At 38.1% G+C, this 17417-nt stretch overlaps 1 protein-coding gene across 3 annotated transcripts in view; it reads right to left on the reverse strand.

Moving 5' to 3' along the window:
- btbd11b (BTB (POZ) domain containing 11b) overlaps positions 1-17417 on the reverse strand; it is a 57002-nt gene that overhangs the window by 17963 nt on the left and 21622 nt on the right. For all 3 annotated transcript variants that reach the window (XM_027161830.2, XM_027161828.2, XM_027161829.2), the window contains exon 2: positions 149-292. In XM_027161830.2, the coding sequence (XP_027017631.1) occupies positions 149-292 (144 nt within the window). The remainder of the gene's footprint in view (positions 1-148; positions 293-17417) is intronic.

A 17417-nucleotide genomic window follows, 5' to 3' on the forward strand; every position in this document is an offset into this window, starting at 1 on the left:
TAATACTGTATTATGTACACAGAGATACTGTAAACACTTAGACACATAACAGTTATTTCCTTTTAATGCATAGAATTGAACAAACACAATTTTCATAATAGGAGATACTGATCCAGCTGCTATAAAAGAGATCACGGCTTTCACTCACTGAGCTCAGCGATGCTCCCCACACGTGTGGCCAGCAGGCACTGCTCTATAGTGCGCAGCTCGGCCTGACTGTAGGCATTACAAGCTTTTCCTGCCCGCTGCTGATCTCTGTGCAGGTTAAAACTGTCTGGCAGACTCAGGATACCTAATGGAGAGAGAGAGAGAGAGAGAGAGAGAGAGAGAGAGAGAGAGAGAGAGAGAGAGAGAGAGAGAGAGATGGAGAGAGATGGAGAGAGATGGAGAGAGAGTAAAATAGAGTGTGTTAGGGCCTTTATGGAAAAGCTGATGCAATTTTTTCAAATGTTTCAGCTTCATTATTTTCCTGTAGGAGAAATGCCCATTTCCCATTGCTGAAGGACATTCAAGCCAGCTCGCTTTCTTCTGGCTTTCATATTAATATTCTGAAACTAGATGGTGTGTGGTCACAGATCATTAGTCCTACTAATGTACTCAAACACACAGTTTTCGATGCATGTTACTTAGTATGTTACTAAGTATTAAGTCAAGATATTCTTACTCGTGAGTGTATTACTGAGAACCACAAAGAAGCAGGAACATTGTAAGACTGAAAATGGCTCTCTTAGCCAATGAAAACATGTACAGTATATACACAACTCCTGTAGCTGTTTATCACTTTGGACTTTTACTTCAATTACCGACTGATGCTGATGGTGGACCTAATGACCTTTTGATGCAAGCCTACATCGAAGAACCGTTAGACAACCCACTATTCTAAGACCTGCCTAACAGCACTCCATCTGCACTCTTTGTCAAGGTGAATGGAAAAGCTATTATTTTTCAGAACACGCAGCGATTACAGTAACGAACAGTATGTGCCTGCATCTGGCAGTGGATACAATTGTAATCACTTGTGCTTAACAAGCTGATCAGCTCTCATCTGAATACAATCTGAATTTATTTATAAAATTTCAAGTCAATGCACTATGCCAGACTTTTTTCTGCTTTTCATGCTACCTTACAAACATTGCCCCACACATTGGTATATAAACTTAAATCTCTCAAGTCAGATACTCTACTTGACAAATAGTGACACTGTAACAACTGTAGTCATAAGAAAACTGTATCCGCCTCTATTACTCTGCTGCTAGAGCCAGTTGTGTCTTAAATTATTGTGTGACAGAAAAACATGACTCTATTTGTCCAGTCAACAAGGGAGCTTGTTGGTTAGAACTGTTTCATTTACAGTTGTGAAGTAAATACAATTCCAGATATGGCTGGAGGTGAAAATGGTCTGCTGTCAGTCACACACCCTCATGTGCACACACACACACGCACGCACGCACGCACGCACGCACACACACACACACACACACACACACACACACACACACACACACACACACACACACACACACACACACACATTCTCAGTCTCTTAAAAATTGAGATGCATTGCTAATGTTTGGTATAGATCCGAAATTCAGGTCAGCGTCTTTTAGTCAGCACCTTTTGCTTGCTAACTGATATATACAACCTTCAAGAATTAGTCCATGGTTGCCATAGAAACGGGGCTGGGGTGTCAGGGTGGGCTGCTTGCCTGCGGCATGGGAGGGATTTCAGGTGTTTAGAGATGCACAACCACACCTCACTGCTCACAGGCCACAGCTTGATATATCAAGGATATCTGTCAAGGATATAAGCCAAGCTCAGTGTGTGTGTGTGTGTGTGTGTGTGTGTGTGTGTGTGTGTGTGTGTGTGTGTGTGTGTGTGTGTGTGTGTGTGTGTGTGTGAGTGTAAAGAGAAAGAGAGAGAGAGAGAGAGAGAGAGAGAGAGAGAGAGAGAGAGAGAGAGAGAGAGAGAGAGGTGGCTGCAATTCATTCATAAAAAAAATCACACAATCACACAAACATTGCAGTTCATGCTGAATAAGATGTTGCTCTGACTGTGATAAGTCAGATTATATAATGTATTATTCTACGTAGATTGCTTTATTGCTGGCAATTTCCAGTACAGTTACTATTCCTTTACTTCTCTCAGGATGCAGATATTTATGGCAAAATATAGAATGCATAATACAGAAATGATTTCCCAAAAAACATTTTATACACACTTTACAAATATAAGAAGAAATCTAAAAGGTAGTACTGTCCGACTGTCCTATTCAACGGAGGTACGCTCAATTCAAACCAGACCCTGCAATGCACTATAGGTATTTCATGTATCCCAATTCACTATCTAAACAATATTGTGGATCATGTGGATCATCTGGCCATTATATTAAATCACCACGTTATAATGGCATCCACCTGGGATTTGGCGTCTATCTAATTCAGCCACAAGAGCATTAGTGAGTTAAGGCGAGAAGGCCTGGTGTACACAATCGGTGTAAAGGTTAAAAAAACATCGTTCAGCACTCCAACCTTTGCAAAAATCATCATCAGGTCTACTTGGAGGTTGCTTTGCACACAAGGGCATGGCCATGCTGGAACATGACTGGAACAGAGATGCTAGAGTTACTGTGTTAATTGATACAGCATGCATCAATTGTGTGCCTTCAACTTTGTAGAAATAGTTCGGGGAAGAACCACATATAGGTGTGATGGTCAAATGTCCACAAACCTTTGACCATATCGAGGAACATAGTAATATTAACTAACTAAATATCTATCTTACTGCAAGAATTAACTAAGCTAGACAAAATAGTTTTTCATTTTGCTATACAGTATCATCAGATCCTTGATGTCCATTAAAAGCAAATAAGAAAAATAGAGGGGCACAAGAAAGGGTAAAGATAAAAAAGTTTTAATTGTAAGAACCCTTTACACTCTCCTATTCTCTCCCCAGGAGTCCAGCAAGGTTCTCCATGACGAATGAGGGTGCTAGGCTCCAGCGCAGCCTGAAACATTTAAAGCAGCGGGTGGTACAGCTGGCATTTCTCACACACACTTTTCTTATCCCCCTCCCCCCCACACACACAACCTCTCCCTCTCGCTCTTGAGGTAAACGGTTCAAATTACAGGAGGCTGAAAAGTCTACACATGCATGAACACATTTGATGTGTTGTCCATATAAATGCCTGGCACGGATCTCTCCTTTATTAAGGAATACATAGGTTTTTGTAGCTCCTTTTCATAAGTAAAGAAAAAAAGAACAGTTTCTAGTTTCATGTTTCTCTTTTCATAAAGCCCACTTACTGTCAACTCATCAAAAACTCATCAATTTACTAGCCAGGAAATAATAAATAAATGAACATAAGCTTGGTAAAGCAGATTTTATTTCCTAGTTGAGCCTTTAATGGGTCTCATGGGTGCACAAGGAACTAATTCCAAAACACTACATTAAAACATCACCCCTGGGGAATTCTCTCTCTACATTTATGTGGCAGCTTTGGAAAACTCTTCATGAACATTTACTATATAAAGTCTTGACTACAGGTTATCCTCTTATCTCTCTTTTATATGTCTCAACCACAAGGAAATCCTCACCTACCTCTACATTTAAATTAAAGTCATTCATTCATTTATTTTCTACCAATTATCCAAACTTCTCGGGTCACGGGAAACCTGTGCGTCATCGGGCATCAAGGCAGGATACACCCTGGACGGAGTGCCAACCCATTGCAGGGCACACACATACTCTCATTCACTCACACACGCACACACTACGGACAATTTTCCAGAGATTCCAGTGAACCTACCATGCATGTCTTTAGACCAGGGGAGGAAACCGGAGTACCCGAAGGAAACCCCCGAGGCACGGGGAGAACATGCAAACTCTACACACACAAGGCGGAGGCAGGAATCGAGCCCCCATCCCTGGAGGTGTGAGGCGAATGTGCTAACCACTAAGCCACCGTGCCCCCCTAAATTAAAGTCATTTTTATGAATTATAAGTTTAAAGGAAATGTATGATTTGATTACAAGAATGGGGGCATAGAAGCATTTATTATCGCCACATATACATTATAGCACAGTGGAATTATTTTCTTCACATATCCCAACTGAGGAGGTTGGGGTCAGAGTTCAGGGGAAGCTATTAGACAGTGCCCCTGGAGCAGGGAGGGTTGAGGGCCTTGCTCAAGGGCCCAACAGTGGCAGCTTGAACCCTGATCATCCAATTAACAACCCAGAGCCTTAACCACTTGTGCCACCACTGCCCCGTCATCCTTTTCCACAACGGTCTCTGTCTCATCACTCTGAGTTTAAATTGCTCTTCACTGTATTGATGATGTAATAGCCCAGAAATATTGCAGACATTCTGACAGCTGGTATCCGATTACAAACTGAAGTGATTTGGCTTATGTGCATTTTGCTGTAGCATATAACTATCCAAAGTCGTGATCAAACTGTGTAAACATTTACAAACCTTTTTGACATCATTCAGACTTCTACATTTGTTAAAATGACTCCCAATGTGGTAAAAAAAAAGAAATTCAAGTAAAGGTTAGAAAATATCCTAAATAAATTAAAGCAGACAAGCAGAAGTAGAGATGGTAATCTATTTTTCTTGAGTAGAAAAATTTGAAACAAAACCCACTCTTCTAAAATTTGGGCACAGTGACCTGATCTTACAAGTTTATACTGCCCTCCACACATTTGCATTAAAGAGACAGTGAATAAGTAAATCGATGGAAAGAACGAGGTTTATTCGGGTTCATTGTGCTTTCGTGAGTTTCCATATGGATAAACCAGAAGGACAACTGGACATTAAAAAAAAACATTTACATGGAGCTCTGGTATTCAAATCAAACTTATATGCAATTATGCTTCATTGAACACTATTCTCTCTACTCTTTAGTATTCTGACAGTAACAGCACTGCCACAGTGAATTATGTCTGTTCCATCTTCAGAACTCATCCTGGACAACAGCCCATGGGCCCTGAGCAACTATTCAGAAGAGGTTCATAACGGCACTTCCACTGAAAAATTTGGTCTTATGAACAATGAAGTGTCATTGACTGTGGTGCGACAGAGAAAAATAGAGAGACTGCCTGAAGCGGAATACTTCAATGGAAGGAGAATTGATTTGTGTCTATGCCAAAGGCCTTCAGGTTGTAGTGATCAGTATCGCATTATGTTTTGGAGTGGTTTGTTAAACAGCAAACTAAAATTTCTTATTTTGTATAATATGACAAATTCCCCCTCTCAATGTGCACTCTGACTCTTAGCCTTTGTCACGGCACGCAGTGCAGATACCATTGCTTTCATGGTTTGTTATGATTTGAGTTCTGTCTCTGCCCCTGTCTTATCGAACATTAACATTTATTGAACAGATGAAGGTGGTATACAGCTTATATACAGGCATATTTTATAGGTAAAGGTATGCCTAATAAAGATATTCCAGCACTAGTACATGCTGGTACATACCAATAATGTGGTACAATACCCACCCACAACTACCTGCAGGTCAGGGAAAGATTCAATAATAAAGATGTTCTTACAGAAACAGCTCTTTGCTCTGGCTTGGCCTGCAGTCTGGAGCCCACATTACAGGAAAGGTCTGTTTTTATAAAAGCGATAAGAATAACAATGTGCTGGAGTTTGCTGCTTGTAACCTCATACTGCTCTGTCAAACTGTGGAAGACGCTGACCTTTTCCAATCATCAGCCAAAAACATACTGGAAAAAACTGACCTTTTCCAAACATTTCTGGTCATCAGTACTTAAAGCATATGCAAATAATAGGTGGAGAATTCTTATAAATCAACCTTATATGTTTACACTGCCAAGAAATGGGCAATATGGTTCATTAGATAAAGGCTATACAAAGATACGGATCACCTATCACATGAATAAACATGTGTGAACCAGCTGGTCAGTGTGCTCGATTGGGTGGGGATCCCATGGCCGAGAACAATGTCAAAGAGTAACTGAGAGTGGCAATATACAGAACAACATGCAGGTCAGGACCTGCGAGATAGCTTTTGGCAAGAATGCAAAAGGATGTATATTATTTCTGGTTTAAACCTGTTGGCTTGGACAAGACTCTCAAAAATGTGATTAATATGAAAGCAGAAATGTATTGCACTGCTTATCTTGTGCTCCGGTGTTAGCTTGGTTGTTTATACACCTCCTGGCTGAATGCAATGCCAATTCTATGCGACAGTCCAACATGCAGGAGAAGAGCTGCTGGGCGAGACAGGAACATTTCCCAGCCTTCCCAGGCTGAGTGCGGATCAGCCACTGACCTCAATGCGGTTCACACTATATATTTAAATCTATTTTGAAGGGAAGTGGAGCCAAACCTGCTTCACACACACACACACACACACACACACACACACACACACACACACACACACACACACACACACACACACACACATACACACCGTTCAGTTGTATGCATGGAAAAACACCTCTCAGGCTTCCTTACAGAGCACAGCCCCCAACTGTGTATTGTACATCCTCACTTCATTTGTAACTTAATCTACATCATGTAAAACGACACCCAATGTACAGCACCTTCTTCCCTCACACCATTGGGTTTGTCTGACTTTGTCACCAGAACTACACTGAGCTACTGTAAGATCACACCAAATACAATAGATGATATTTCTTGACAGTGAAAACTGGAATTTTAATGATACTACTCGGACTGTACTGATATCTGTACTGTGATGGTGGTCTCTCCTATGCTACATTTAAACACCCTCCAGTATCAGCCCACGTGCTACAATCAAGTCATCTAGCATGCTCACAAATTGAAGCCAAGGGATTATGTTGTTCTAATAGGTTAAATCACTCACACTTAAATCTCTCAGCCAAGTATCTTTTGAAAAAAAATGCTATCTTACATAGTCCACAGCAGATGGAGACCATATGTACAGTATAGCAGCCAGAGTCAGAAATCCTGCCTTAGCAAGTAGGAGACAGAAGGGGAGACGGGTGCACCCATGCCATGTCTACATTCACTATATGTCTCCAAGAAAGACCAACCACAAGATCTTTAGCAATGCAGAATTGTTAAGTGATCTGAAAGTTGGATATATTTGGAGCACATTGTTGACTGCATGGTGTCTGTTTACATTAAGTACATGAATCATGATGACATTTCAGACCTTTCAAAAACCCACAAGAAAATTTAGACATAGAGAGACAAAGCAAGTATTTGAATAAAGGACAAACTATAAGAAGGCTTTGAGTACTATAAAACAAGACATTTAATCTTAAAATAAAACACAAATGGCAATGGAGACATCAATCTTTTCTATAAGATGAGCTGCCAGGAGTTAAATACAAGATGGCTTGAAAAATTGCCATAAGATATTTGATACCATATCTTTACTCCAACGTGTGCACGTTTCAAGATAGAATGTGATTTGTACTTAAGAATATGCATATATTTAGAACAACTCCCAACTATATGTATTCAGAAAAGTGTACCTGCAGGTGAACATATTACAAAGCACTTGTCAATCAAGTAATTGCTCACTATGGCAATCGGAACAAAGTGCAGACATGCGATTAAAATGATATGTACATCATAACCATATAAAACGCACATCTAAAGATTGACTGAGATAATGCATTGCTTGAAGATTTGGCACAGGAAGCTTTGTGCATGTTTTAAAGTGTTTTAAAGAAATGCAGGAACATCTTTGCCGAGAGTCATATGTGACTCATCTGTTGATTTCATTTTGCAAAGTGAAATTTTTAGTTGATCTGCCAGAATGTGACCCCACTTTTGGAGAGGCCAATAGCACCCTCATGTACATTCAGGTCCTTTCCAGTGAAGAGTTTTGAGCCATGGGCAACAAGAAATTGGAGACATTTCCCAACCAATTATAAGCGAATTATGGCATTCTATATGCACTCGTATCACTTACAGAAAAATATATTACATTTTCTAATACAACATTGCAATACATTCATTCAATGACAATGAAGAGATTTAATGTGAAAACACATGGTTTTTGGCCATGTGTGAGCAGAGCAATATGGAAAGTGTAGAAGTTATCATCCATTATATACAGCTGTGCATATATAATTATAATAAATGCCAGTTGTCTAGCTCATACTGGGTCTTCTTATACACAGAATTAGAAATTGAAATAATAAATACCTGTTGTCCTGCTGGGAATTAATTATACAAAATATGAAATATGTAGCGTTTATGTCTCTAAATAGGCATTCATCAATATCATCAAACGGTCTCCTGGGAAGGTCAAACAGCACACATCTTTATTTCAAGCATTTTCCATATAAAAAAACAAAACTAAACTTCCTAATTGATATATAACTTAGTGCTTTATTGAGAGTGTGTCATAGTCAGTCATGGCTGATTAACTGCAGAGTAAACATCTGCAGTACCAGTGGAATACAGCTGCATTGTGAATGAATGGGCATAATTTATAGTAAGGGGGAAAAAAAAGGAATAGCAGTACTGCATAATTAAATATGATCACACCCACAAACATACACACACCATATACACATGTATATATTCTCATGAAGAAACAAGATTGTTGTATGTTTTCTGGGTAATGCCTGTGCCATGCACACTCGCTCTGTTTGAAAGCATGACATTGAGCTAAATGTCCATTTTATAGCCAGCCTGAGGGAGACACACAGCACCTCTTCCTGGAAAAATCAAACAAAAACACAATGGAAATCACTGTCTCATGCAGTAACACCCCCCAGCTGCATCAGCCATCTATGATCCAGTAAAACTCAGGCTTCACTATTCCATGCTGCAGCATACTGCTCTGAAACAGGCACGGACATCCACTTATCAGTAATCTGGGTCACACAGACTATGCTCTGTTCTGACCCCACCATACGTACCATTCTCTTTTCAGACAGAGAAGGCTGTTGTAGGAGACATGACAAATATGTCCGTGAGGTCTATGCTCTGCCATTCATCTACTTGAATGACAGAGGGTCGGAAAGTCCAGTGGATCAAAACGCATTCCTGAGAGGCTTTTCCTCTGAGTCAGTCATTTGGGACTTTTGGAGTCTCCTCTTATTATTCTTCACATTGTTTCTAGAGTCAGGCGATAATTTGCGAGCAACTGAACTTTAAATTGCACTGTAATTGCTTAACTGCACTTGTGTGATTCATCATTTTGACTCAGCAAAGGGGCTCTACGTGTAACGGGAGTTTGAGCGTGGGCTGAACATGTAGCCAGTGACTGATGGGCCTGGGTCTGTTGAAGCCCTCTCACAGCAAAAGCGAAATACCTGTACTGTTTACTGCAGTTCCATCCATTCATTTCCTTCCACCTCCCACCAAGTCGCAATCTCAGAGGTGTGAGGCAAATATAATCATCACTAAGTACCCCCGACTCCACGATTATAATATATAGTTTCATAAAGGTTTGCCCTTGAACATGATTGTCCCTTCTTGTGAAGGGCTGAGTGCGGACTTCAGTTGAAACTCAACTCTTAAAATGGACGTCAAGAGACAAGGCAAAATACACTTAAGAAATAAACCATATACATCTATTTAGTGTATCCATAATAGCATTAAAGTTATTTCAAATTAAGTGCCACAGTTCTAAAGATTAGGTAACACAAATATATGAATAAGAGTAACTTTTAACTGCTGAGCTACCACTGGCAATTTCCAAATATCCAAATGATAATTAAATACTTAAAATACAGTAGAATGTTGTTGCTCTTTTGATGGCTTCCTGTTCGGGGTCACCACAGCGGATCGTCTGGGCAGCATATTTGATTTGGCACAAGTTTTACACCGGATGCCCTTCCTGATGCAACCCTTCCATTTTATTCGGGCTTGAAACCAGCACTAAGAATTAACCCCTCAGTGGCTGGGTTAGTGCCCTGCCCATAAATCAATCCCGGGCCACGGCAAAAATACAATAGAATAATAAATTCAAAATGTAGTTTTACTCTCATTTGTTCCTGACTTTTCAATCACCCTCTATTTAAACTACATAATACACACTAAATAAATAATATCTAAAATACTGATAAAAACTATGTGTGAAAACTAGCTAGCTACTACAACCAATAATAATAACAATTCTTACATTTTGCTTTTCATTCTTACATTCTTACATTCTTACATTTCAGGTTATCATTAGCTTGCTAGAAAAGAATAAAGGACACAGATCACTAATAATACACACACCAAAAGAAAGCAAGAACTTGTATGATATAATCAATAAAATATACTACTTGTGCAATATAGCAAACACATGCTGCAGATCAGCTAACTGGCTAATGTTACACTGTTAGCTAAAACAAATAGCAAGGAGGTGCTTTGATTTGCTGGCTTATGTTTCAAATAAGAAGAACTGGCTAAACATAAGTACAAATTCTTTTAGATCAGACTCTTTTGCCCCATTTGGTTGACAGATCATCTCTATTCTGTTTAAGCGTCTGTCATAACACCTAACATTGATATTTGCCTGATGTCCTTTTGCCTAATGTTGGAGCATTAAGAAGTATGTCCTAAAAACCAATGATCATTTTTCACCTTTATTAACCAAAAAAATCTTCTGCACTACAGTTTTAAATAGCTTGCTCTTACAGAGAGGTTCATCTTTGCCATTTTTAATTTGTCCTGTGTGCCTTAAGGGATTATAGTTATATTACACACACAAGCATACCCATACACAGCGGACCAACTATATATATATATATACAGTAGGAAATGAACGAATCTGTCATAAAATGGTTTTGCTCTTTAAAAACATGCCAACTCAGCAGACAACCCCCTATTTTCACAGAGTAGAGATGTCAAAAGCAGTCATTAAAATAAATCCAGAGCCTGATATGCTTGATCAGCTACAGTTAGTCAACAGTACCTTAAATCCTAACTGAAAAAAAAAAAATGCTGAAAATGCATTCTACATTTTAGCACAAAGTGGAATAAATTTGACCAAAGAGTTTCAACTTAAACCTTTTTTTTTGGTGTGATTTAATACCACACCGAGCAATCACTGCCTACAATATTCCATACAAAGCATTGCCATGTAAGTCATCTGTACTACTGGCCCTGGACTACTGATTGGGTCCTTGAGAATATCCCTTAACCCTCAGCTCCTCAGTTGCCATGTTATTAGCATTACCATGTATATGTCATCTGTACTATTCATAGTGGGCTCAATCATTCGTTCATTCATTTATAGTACTTTTTTCGTGGTCATTGATGATTCGTTATACCCTGGATGAGTCGCCAGTCCATCAAAGAGCACCACACAAAATTTTGTTTGGTAGGCAATCAGAACATGCTGTTGTTTTTATGCAACAGGGCCATGCATCAGAAATTCATCCTCATTTGGGTGACACTGGAGAATGTGATTATAAATTTACAGTCCAACAACCATCAATCATATCTAGGTCACAACAACTCAGGAGTACTTTTAAACAGCCTAGGAAGTACATACTTAGAGAAAAAGATGGTTGCAATTTGCAAAAATCAAGGACATCGAAATCCAAAGTGTGTCAGCAGCATATTAAATGAGATGTAATTGCATGCAGTGGAAAGAGAATATAGCAAACTTTTTCTTGAAGAAAATTCTGCCCCAGGCATTTACTCCAGTGATGTATCCTTTAAACCAACCACAAGGAGTTCATCAAGCAGCTCAAATGTGGACTTGCACTGACTTGCTAAAAGTATTCCTGAAATTTTAACCAGAATTTTAAACATGAGCAAACACTATTATATTAAGACCTTAAGCTTAACATAATGACTGAATAAAAGCTTTTTAAAAATATCTTACATCTGTGGTTTTGCTAGTTAATTTCTTGACAGTAGCATGTAACATGCAGTAATTTAATAACTTATTTAATAAATGATTTTATAAATGCCTGCAAATGAGGATGTAAGAAATAACACAGCAGTGTTTTAGGCTAAGAAGGGTCTTTAGATAACGACTTGTGAACATTTAGAAACTTGTCAACATTTCGGTTGTAAACTTCATGTTAACATGTGCATATCAGCTATGAGCTGACGTTAATTCAAAATAATATAAAGGTAACTAGCTTCATTTAATTTCTTTAGTAGAAAAGGAAGTACCCTTTGAATATGCATTTATGCATGATTGTTTTTAAGGTTGTTATTGTACATGACAGAACACAAAACCGATTCCTTCTCAAAAGAACTAGCCTGTTAACTAGAAATACTGCGTTTCCTGGTACGCAGTAATTCATCTGTCTGCTAACTGATGTGCTAATCATCTATTACATTTTACATTTAAAATATGCATTACAGAACAATTTATTTACATATTAACACTTCGGGTTCTGGGTTAAAAGCTGTCAGTCCTTCACAGTTGGTGTTGTCTGAAACAAATACAGAATGTTCACACAAACATAACCGTAAACTGTTTCCCTGCAGTCTGCATGGAGGATTTGAAACAGGTGGCTGATGCCAAATATGCACATTATAATTTAAATATGAAGGTACAAAGACCTATGAGATGTTTTGTGACAACTGCTGAAGTCAAAGTTTCTAAAGAAAGCTGGCGAAATTCCATACTTCATCCTAAAATTAGGTCTTTTATAGCCTTATGCTGCGATTTGCATCAACCTGTGCAGCACAATCATTCAGTAAAGTGCATCATGAATCATTATTTTACATCTAATAAAATTAGAAACAAGTCTAAGAGCCCACACACTGTAGGTGGAGTCCCAAATTGCATACTTAGGCACTATTCTATGCCATTTTGTAGTATTGTCTGGTTTCCTTCCACCTACCAAAAACCTTCCAATAGATTCAAATGAATAGGCTACTCCAAATTGCCCCTAGGTGTGAGTATGTGTGTACATTGTGCCCAGAACTGTACCGGTATCGTTTCCAGGAAGTATTTTTCTTTCCAGTGTTTTTGCAGCCCTGACCAAGTGCTTCATAAATGATATGTAAGTCGTTCTGGCTGCATTCACAATATGCCTTTGCCTTCTGTTGAAAATGTAAAATTTTTGTGACACAAGTCTTACAGGAGTTTTCTGCACTGCTGAACATCTGACTGCAGCCTGCAAGAAATCAGAGAATCTAGTGGTGGTGACATGGGACAAAATCTGCTATAGAGCATATCGTATTCAATGTTTCTGTTTGTGTCCTGCTCTTTCTTAGTCCAAACGTATATTTTAATTTGTGACGTGACATACGGCTAAGTACGGTGACCCATACTCATAATTTGTTCTGTGCATTTAACCCATCCAAAGTGCACGCAGTCAAGGGCACCTCAGTCATGGTCGGCCCGAGACTCGAACCTACAACCTTCGGGTTACGAGTCAGACTCTCTATCCATTAGGCCACGACTGCCCCAATATTACGTGAGGCTTATTCAAGCAGGTAATATGGAAGGGCTAAATGGAAGTAAGACATGTGTCTCTTGCACAGAATAATTAGGGTTTTACTAGCTTTAATGTTTTTCTACCTGGAAGAAAACTAGAAATTATTGTACCACCAGATTTTTAGCATTCGGAAAATCCAGATATCTGCTTATGCTATTACTAGCATGTCAAATAATACTTTCTTTGTCTTCCTCGTCTATTCATGATTATATTTATTTTTAATGTTGTGTGTGTTTTAATATGTATGTTATAGTGAACAGAAACAGAAAACTACTACATCAAATATCAATTCTTTAAGTTTACTGTCTTACACTTGTATTTGTTACCAAGCAGGCTTGTGCAATATTGATTTATTTCTTTACGCAAGATTTAATAAAAATAAAAAAATACAGAAAAAATAAAATCAAACAAAATAAATGATTTAATCAACCACAACTGAGACTCTTGATCTTCTATATAATCTGTTTTTTGTCCACATGGCTGCCATGTTTTACTTTTGACCTGCTGCTCAAAATGTTTTAACATGTCAACATTACCATTATGTTAGATCGGATACTTTTTTTCAGTAACATCCCTTATTAATGTCTAATTAATAACATTTTACTGGTGTTAACTACTTATTTATATCATTTAAGCCGAGTCAAACACTGATTTAAACTCAAAACATTTACCTTCGAAAAAGGACTCCACATACAGTAGGTTTAGATGAGCGTGTGAGGTTAGGAAAAGGGGACGAGCCTTCTGGGCAGCTTTTCGCTCAGAACACACGTGCAAATCATTTACTATAATTATGTCGACTGGCTCATCTCCTGTTTTACTGTGGAGAAAATGACTACTCTTTGAGAGATATTAGGTACTAGTGTATTCTGATGTTATTTAATATTATTCTTTATTGAATTCTGGCATTCCTTCCCTTTTGGGGTCATGACAGCAGATCAACCAATCAGAATATTTGAGTTCTGGAACAGGTTTTTACTTAGAATTTTCTTCCTGAAGCAACCTTTCCATCTTATCCAGGCTCTGAGACCGGCACTGAGATTTAACACCTCAATAGTTGGGTTGGTTCTCTGCCCGGGGATCGAACCTAGGACATGTCAGTGAGAACAAGGGATCCTGCTGCTGGACCACCAGTAATATAATATAATGTAATATAATATTCATTCATTCATTTTCTACCACTTTATCCGAACTACCTTGGGTCACGGGGAGCCTGTGCCTATCTCAGGCGTCATCGGGCATCAAGACATAATACACCCTGGACGTGGTGCCAACCCATCACAGGGCACACACTATGAGCAATTTTCCAGAGATGCCAGTCAACCTACCATGCATGTCTTTGGACCGGGGGAGGAAACCGGAGTACCCGGAGGAAACCCCAGAGACACGGGGAGAACAAGTACCCGGAGGAAACCCCAGAGACACGGGGAGAACAAGTACCCGGAGGAAACCCCAGAGACACGGGGAGAACCGTGCCCATAATATGATATAATATAATATAATATAATATAATATAATATAATATAATATAATATAATATAATATAATATAATATAATTAGAACAAACATTGATAGTATTTAGTACTACTACACACACTAGTACCATGACTTCCTTCCTTCCTTCCTTCCATTTATTACTTTTGATACCAGAACAGAAAATGTTCACTAGTTAACTACATTCAACTGTCACTATGATCCTGAGAATAAGCAGCTTCACTTGATGTTTCTGTTTAAACTTTCTTCATCCCTTGATTGACTCAAACATGCAGAGTACAGGTCTGTGCATGTTGAAATAAACTTGTTCTTGCTGTTCCAGTGCAGGATAATAATGATAATGACAGTAGTGTGGGTTAATAAATGGTGGCTAGCTAGTATTTCTTGCTATTGTAAGTTCTTAGAATTGCAGTACATGATATTAGATAAATTAGGCATGACATTTCTGTACAGAATTAAACTCACAGTGCAGAAGAACTCGTTTTTTATAGTCAGTAGTCTGTTCTGTCCATAATATAAAAAGTAACAACAATACCAATGATAAGAATTATTAACAACAACAGCAATAATAATAATAATGCTATGAATATTAAATTACTATGTGGTGCATTATGCTATAAAAAGGTGTTTGGCACATACATGGATGCACTAAAAGTGTAAAAATGCCAAATATTCTGATTGAAATAGTTGCTTTCAACATTTTCATAGACCACCTGAAAGCATGATACAGTATTCTGGTCCGCATTGCAGACCATACAGAACATTAAGAGATATTGTTTGTTTTATGTATTGTCAGCTTAATTGTATGGAACAATGACTTATTGAAAGGATAGACTTGTTAATAATAGAGTGTTTGTTCATTGTCTTGCAGAAAGCATTCATTCAGTAATGCATTAAATGAATCCTTTTCATTGTCACTAGCATAAATTGCTAAAAAAAAAAAATGATACCAATTTATTGATAACCAATGCAATGGTACAAAAACTAAGTAATCATAATTTCAGATAATGAATGTTGACATTATTTTTTATCTCATTGTATGACCAAAAATAAATACCATTGTCTTTAACCAGTCACTTTTTCCCTATGCATAATTTATTTAAGTAGCTGTTGAGATGTTTTAAAGTCTGTTTATTTTTTTGCTTTCACTTTGCATGGACATGAGTAGCATCCCTATCATCCCCTACTCTTGTTCACATAAAGCAGAGAGCTCTGGAGCACGAGGCACTTCATGCTCAAATGATTACGTCCTATTACAAGTGGCCATGGCCCAAGAGCACATGCACTCTGAGTCTCCCTGTCACAGGCTAATGCTAACTGCTTTTTCTGCTCCACTGGCACACATCTTGCCACTTTAATAACTTTTTGAATAATGACACCAATCAGCCAGCTTCACTGAGTTCACACAGCCCTTGCTGGCCGACCTTTATAAACAAACCACACTATAAGATCTGAGAGTGTACACCAACAGCTGGTGCGCTGGGTACGGGTGAAATATTTTTCTGTCCTTTAAAGAAAACAAAAGCAATGGTTATGAAACAGAAGTTTAAATCCTATTCTGTCTGGCATGTCGGCCGAGGGGTAAGTATTTGGACTGCTGTTATGTACAGTATGATGTCTGTGTGGGTATTTTTTTAATCTTTTTTTTTTAAATAGTAACCATATTATAAATGTCAGCAAATGTTATTTTACCTTTCAACCTACACATTACAGGCTTATCACCTGAAATCACACATTTTCACATATTCTACAATAGACACATTCATACATGTTACATAATACTGTATGGACTGCCAGAGAAATTACTGCCAAGCTAGTCACAAGAGTTTGGAAAGAATCGTCAAAACCAATTTGGAAAATCAGCTAGCCTCAGAGAAACGTTTCCAAACTTGCGCTCCCGTATTTATCCTAGTTTTATCCCAGTTGTAATATTAGTGGCCTAAGAGCATGATTTATTTATTTATTTTTAATTTTCTGTTTAGATGGTAGATCATTGAATGTTTCATGAAGTCATATGTACGGCAGCTGGCAAAAACCCATCAGCGATCAATCTGAGTTCTGGAAAAAGTCCAAAAATAATGAAAACAGATTATCTGCCAACAGATTCCTTTAAAATCTCTATTTTAAGGAAGTGTAAATATATGTCACCAAAACAATGTTCTTATTCAAGATTTAAGATTTGTATTTGTCACATACACAATTATACTGTATAGGGAATATATGACTAGCAGTGAAATGTGAGTCAGGTCCGCTCCATGGACATTGCACTTATTAGAAAAACACAACAATGAAAAAAAGAGATAAAAGTAAACAATGAAAATATGAGAATAAAATATAAAAAATATGTATACTGTAGAATGGAAAATAATGTGCATGAAAGTAAACTGTAGTTATAAATATAAGATACACAGGGATGTACGAGAGGCAATGTGCATATGTGCATTATACTGTAGTACAACTACAGTATAATGCACATATGCACATTGCCTCTCGTACATCCCTGTGTATCTTATATCTTAAGATACATCCCTGTGTATCTTATATCTTAT

Source organism: Tachysurus fulvidraco, chromosome 13 (genome assembly GCF_022655615.1).
Source record: "Tachysurus fulvidraco isolate hzauxx_2018 chromosome 13, HZAU_PFXX_2.0, whole genome shotgun sequence".
Taxonomy (NCBI): Eukaryota; Metazoa; Chordata; class Actinopteri; order Siluriformes; family Bagridae; genus Tachysurus; species Tachysurus fulvidraco.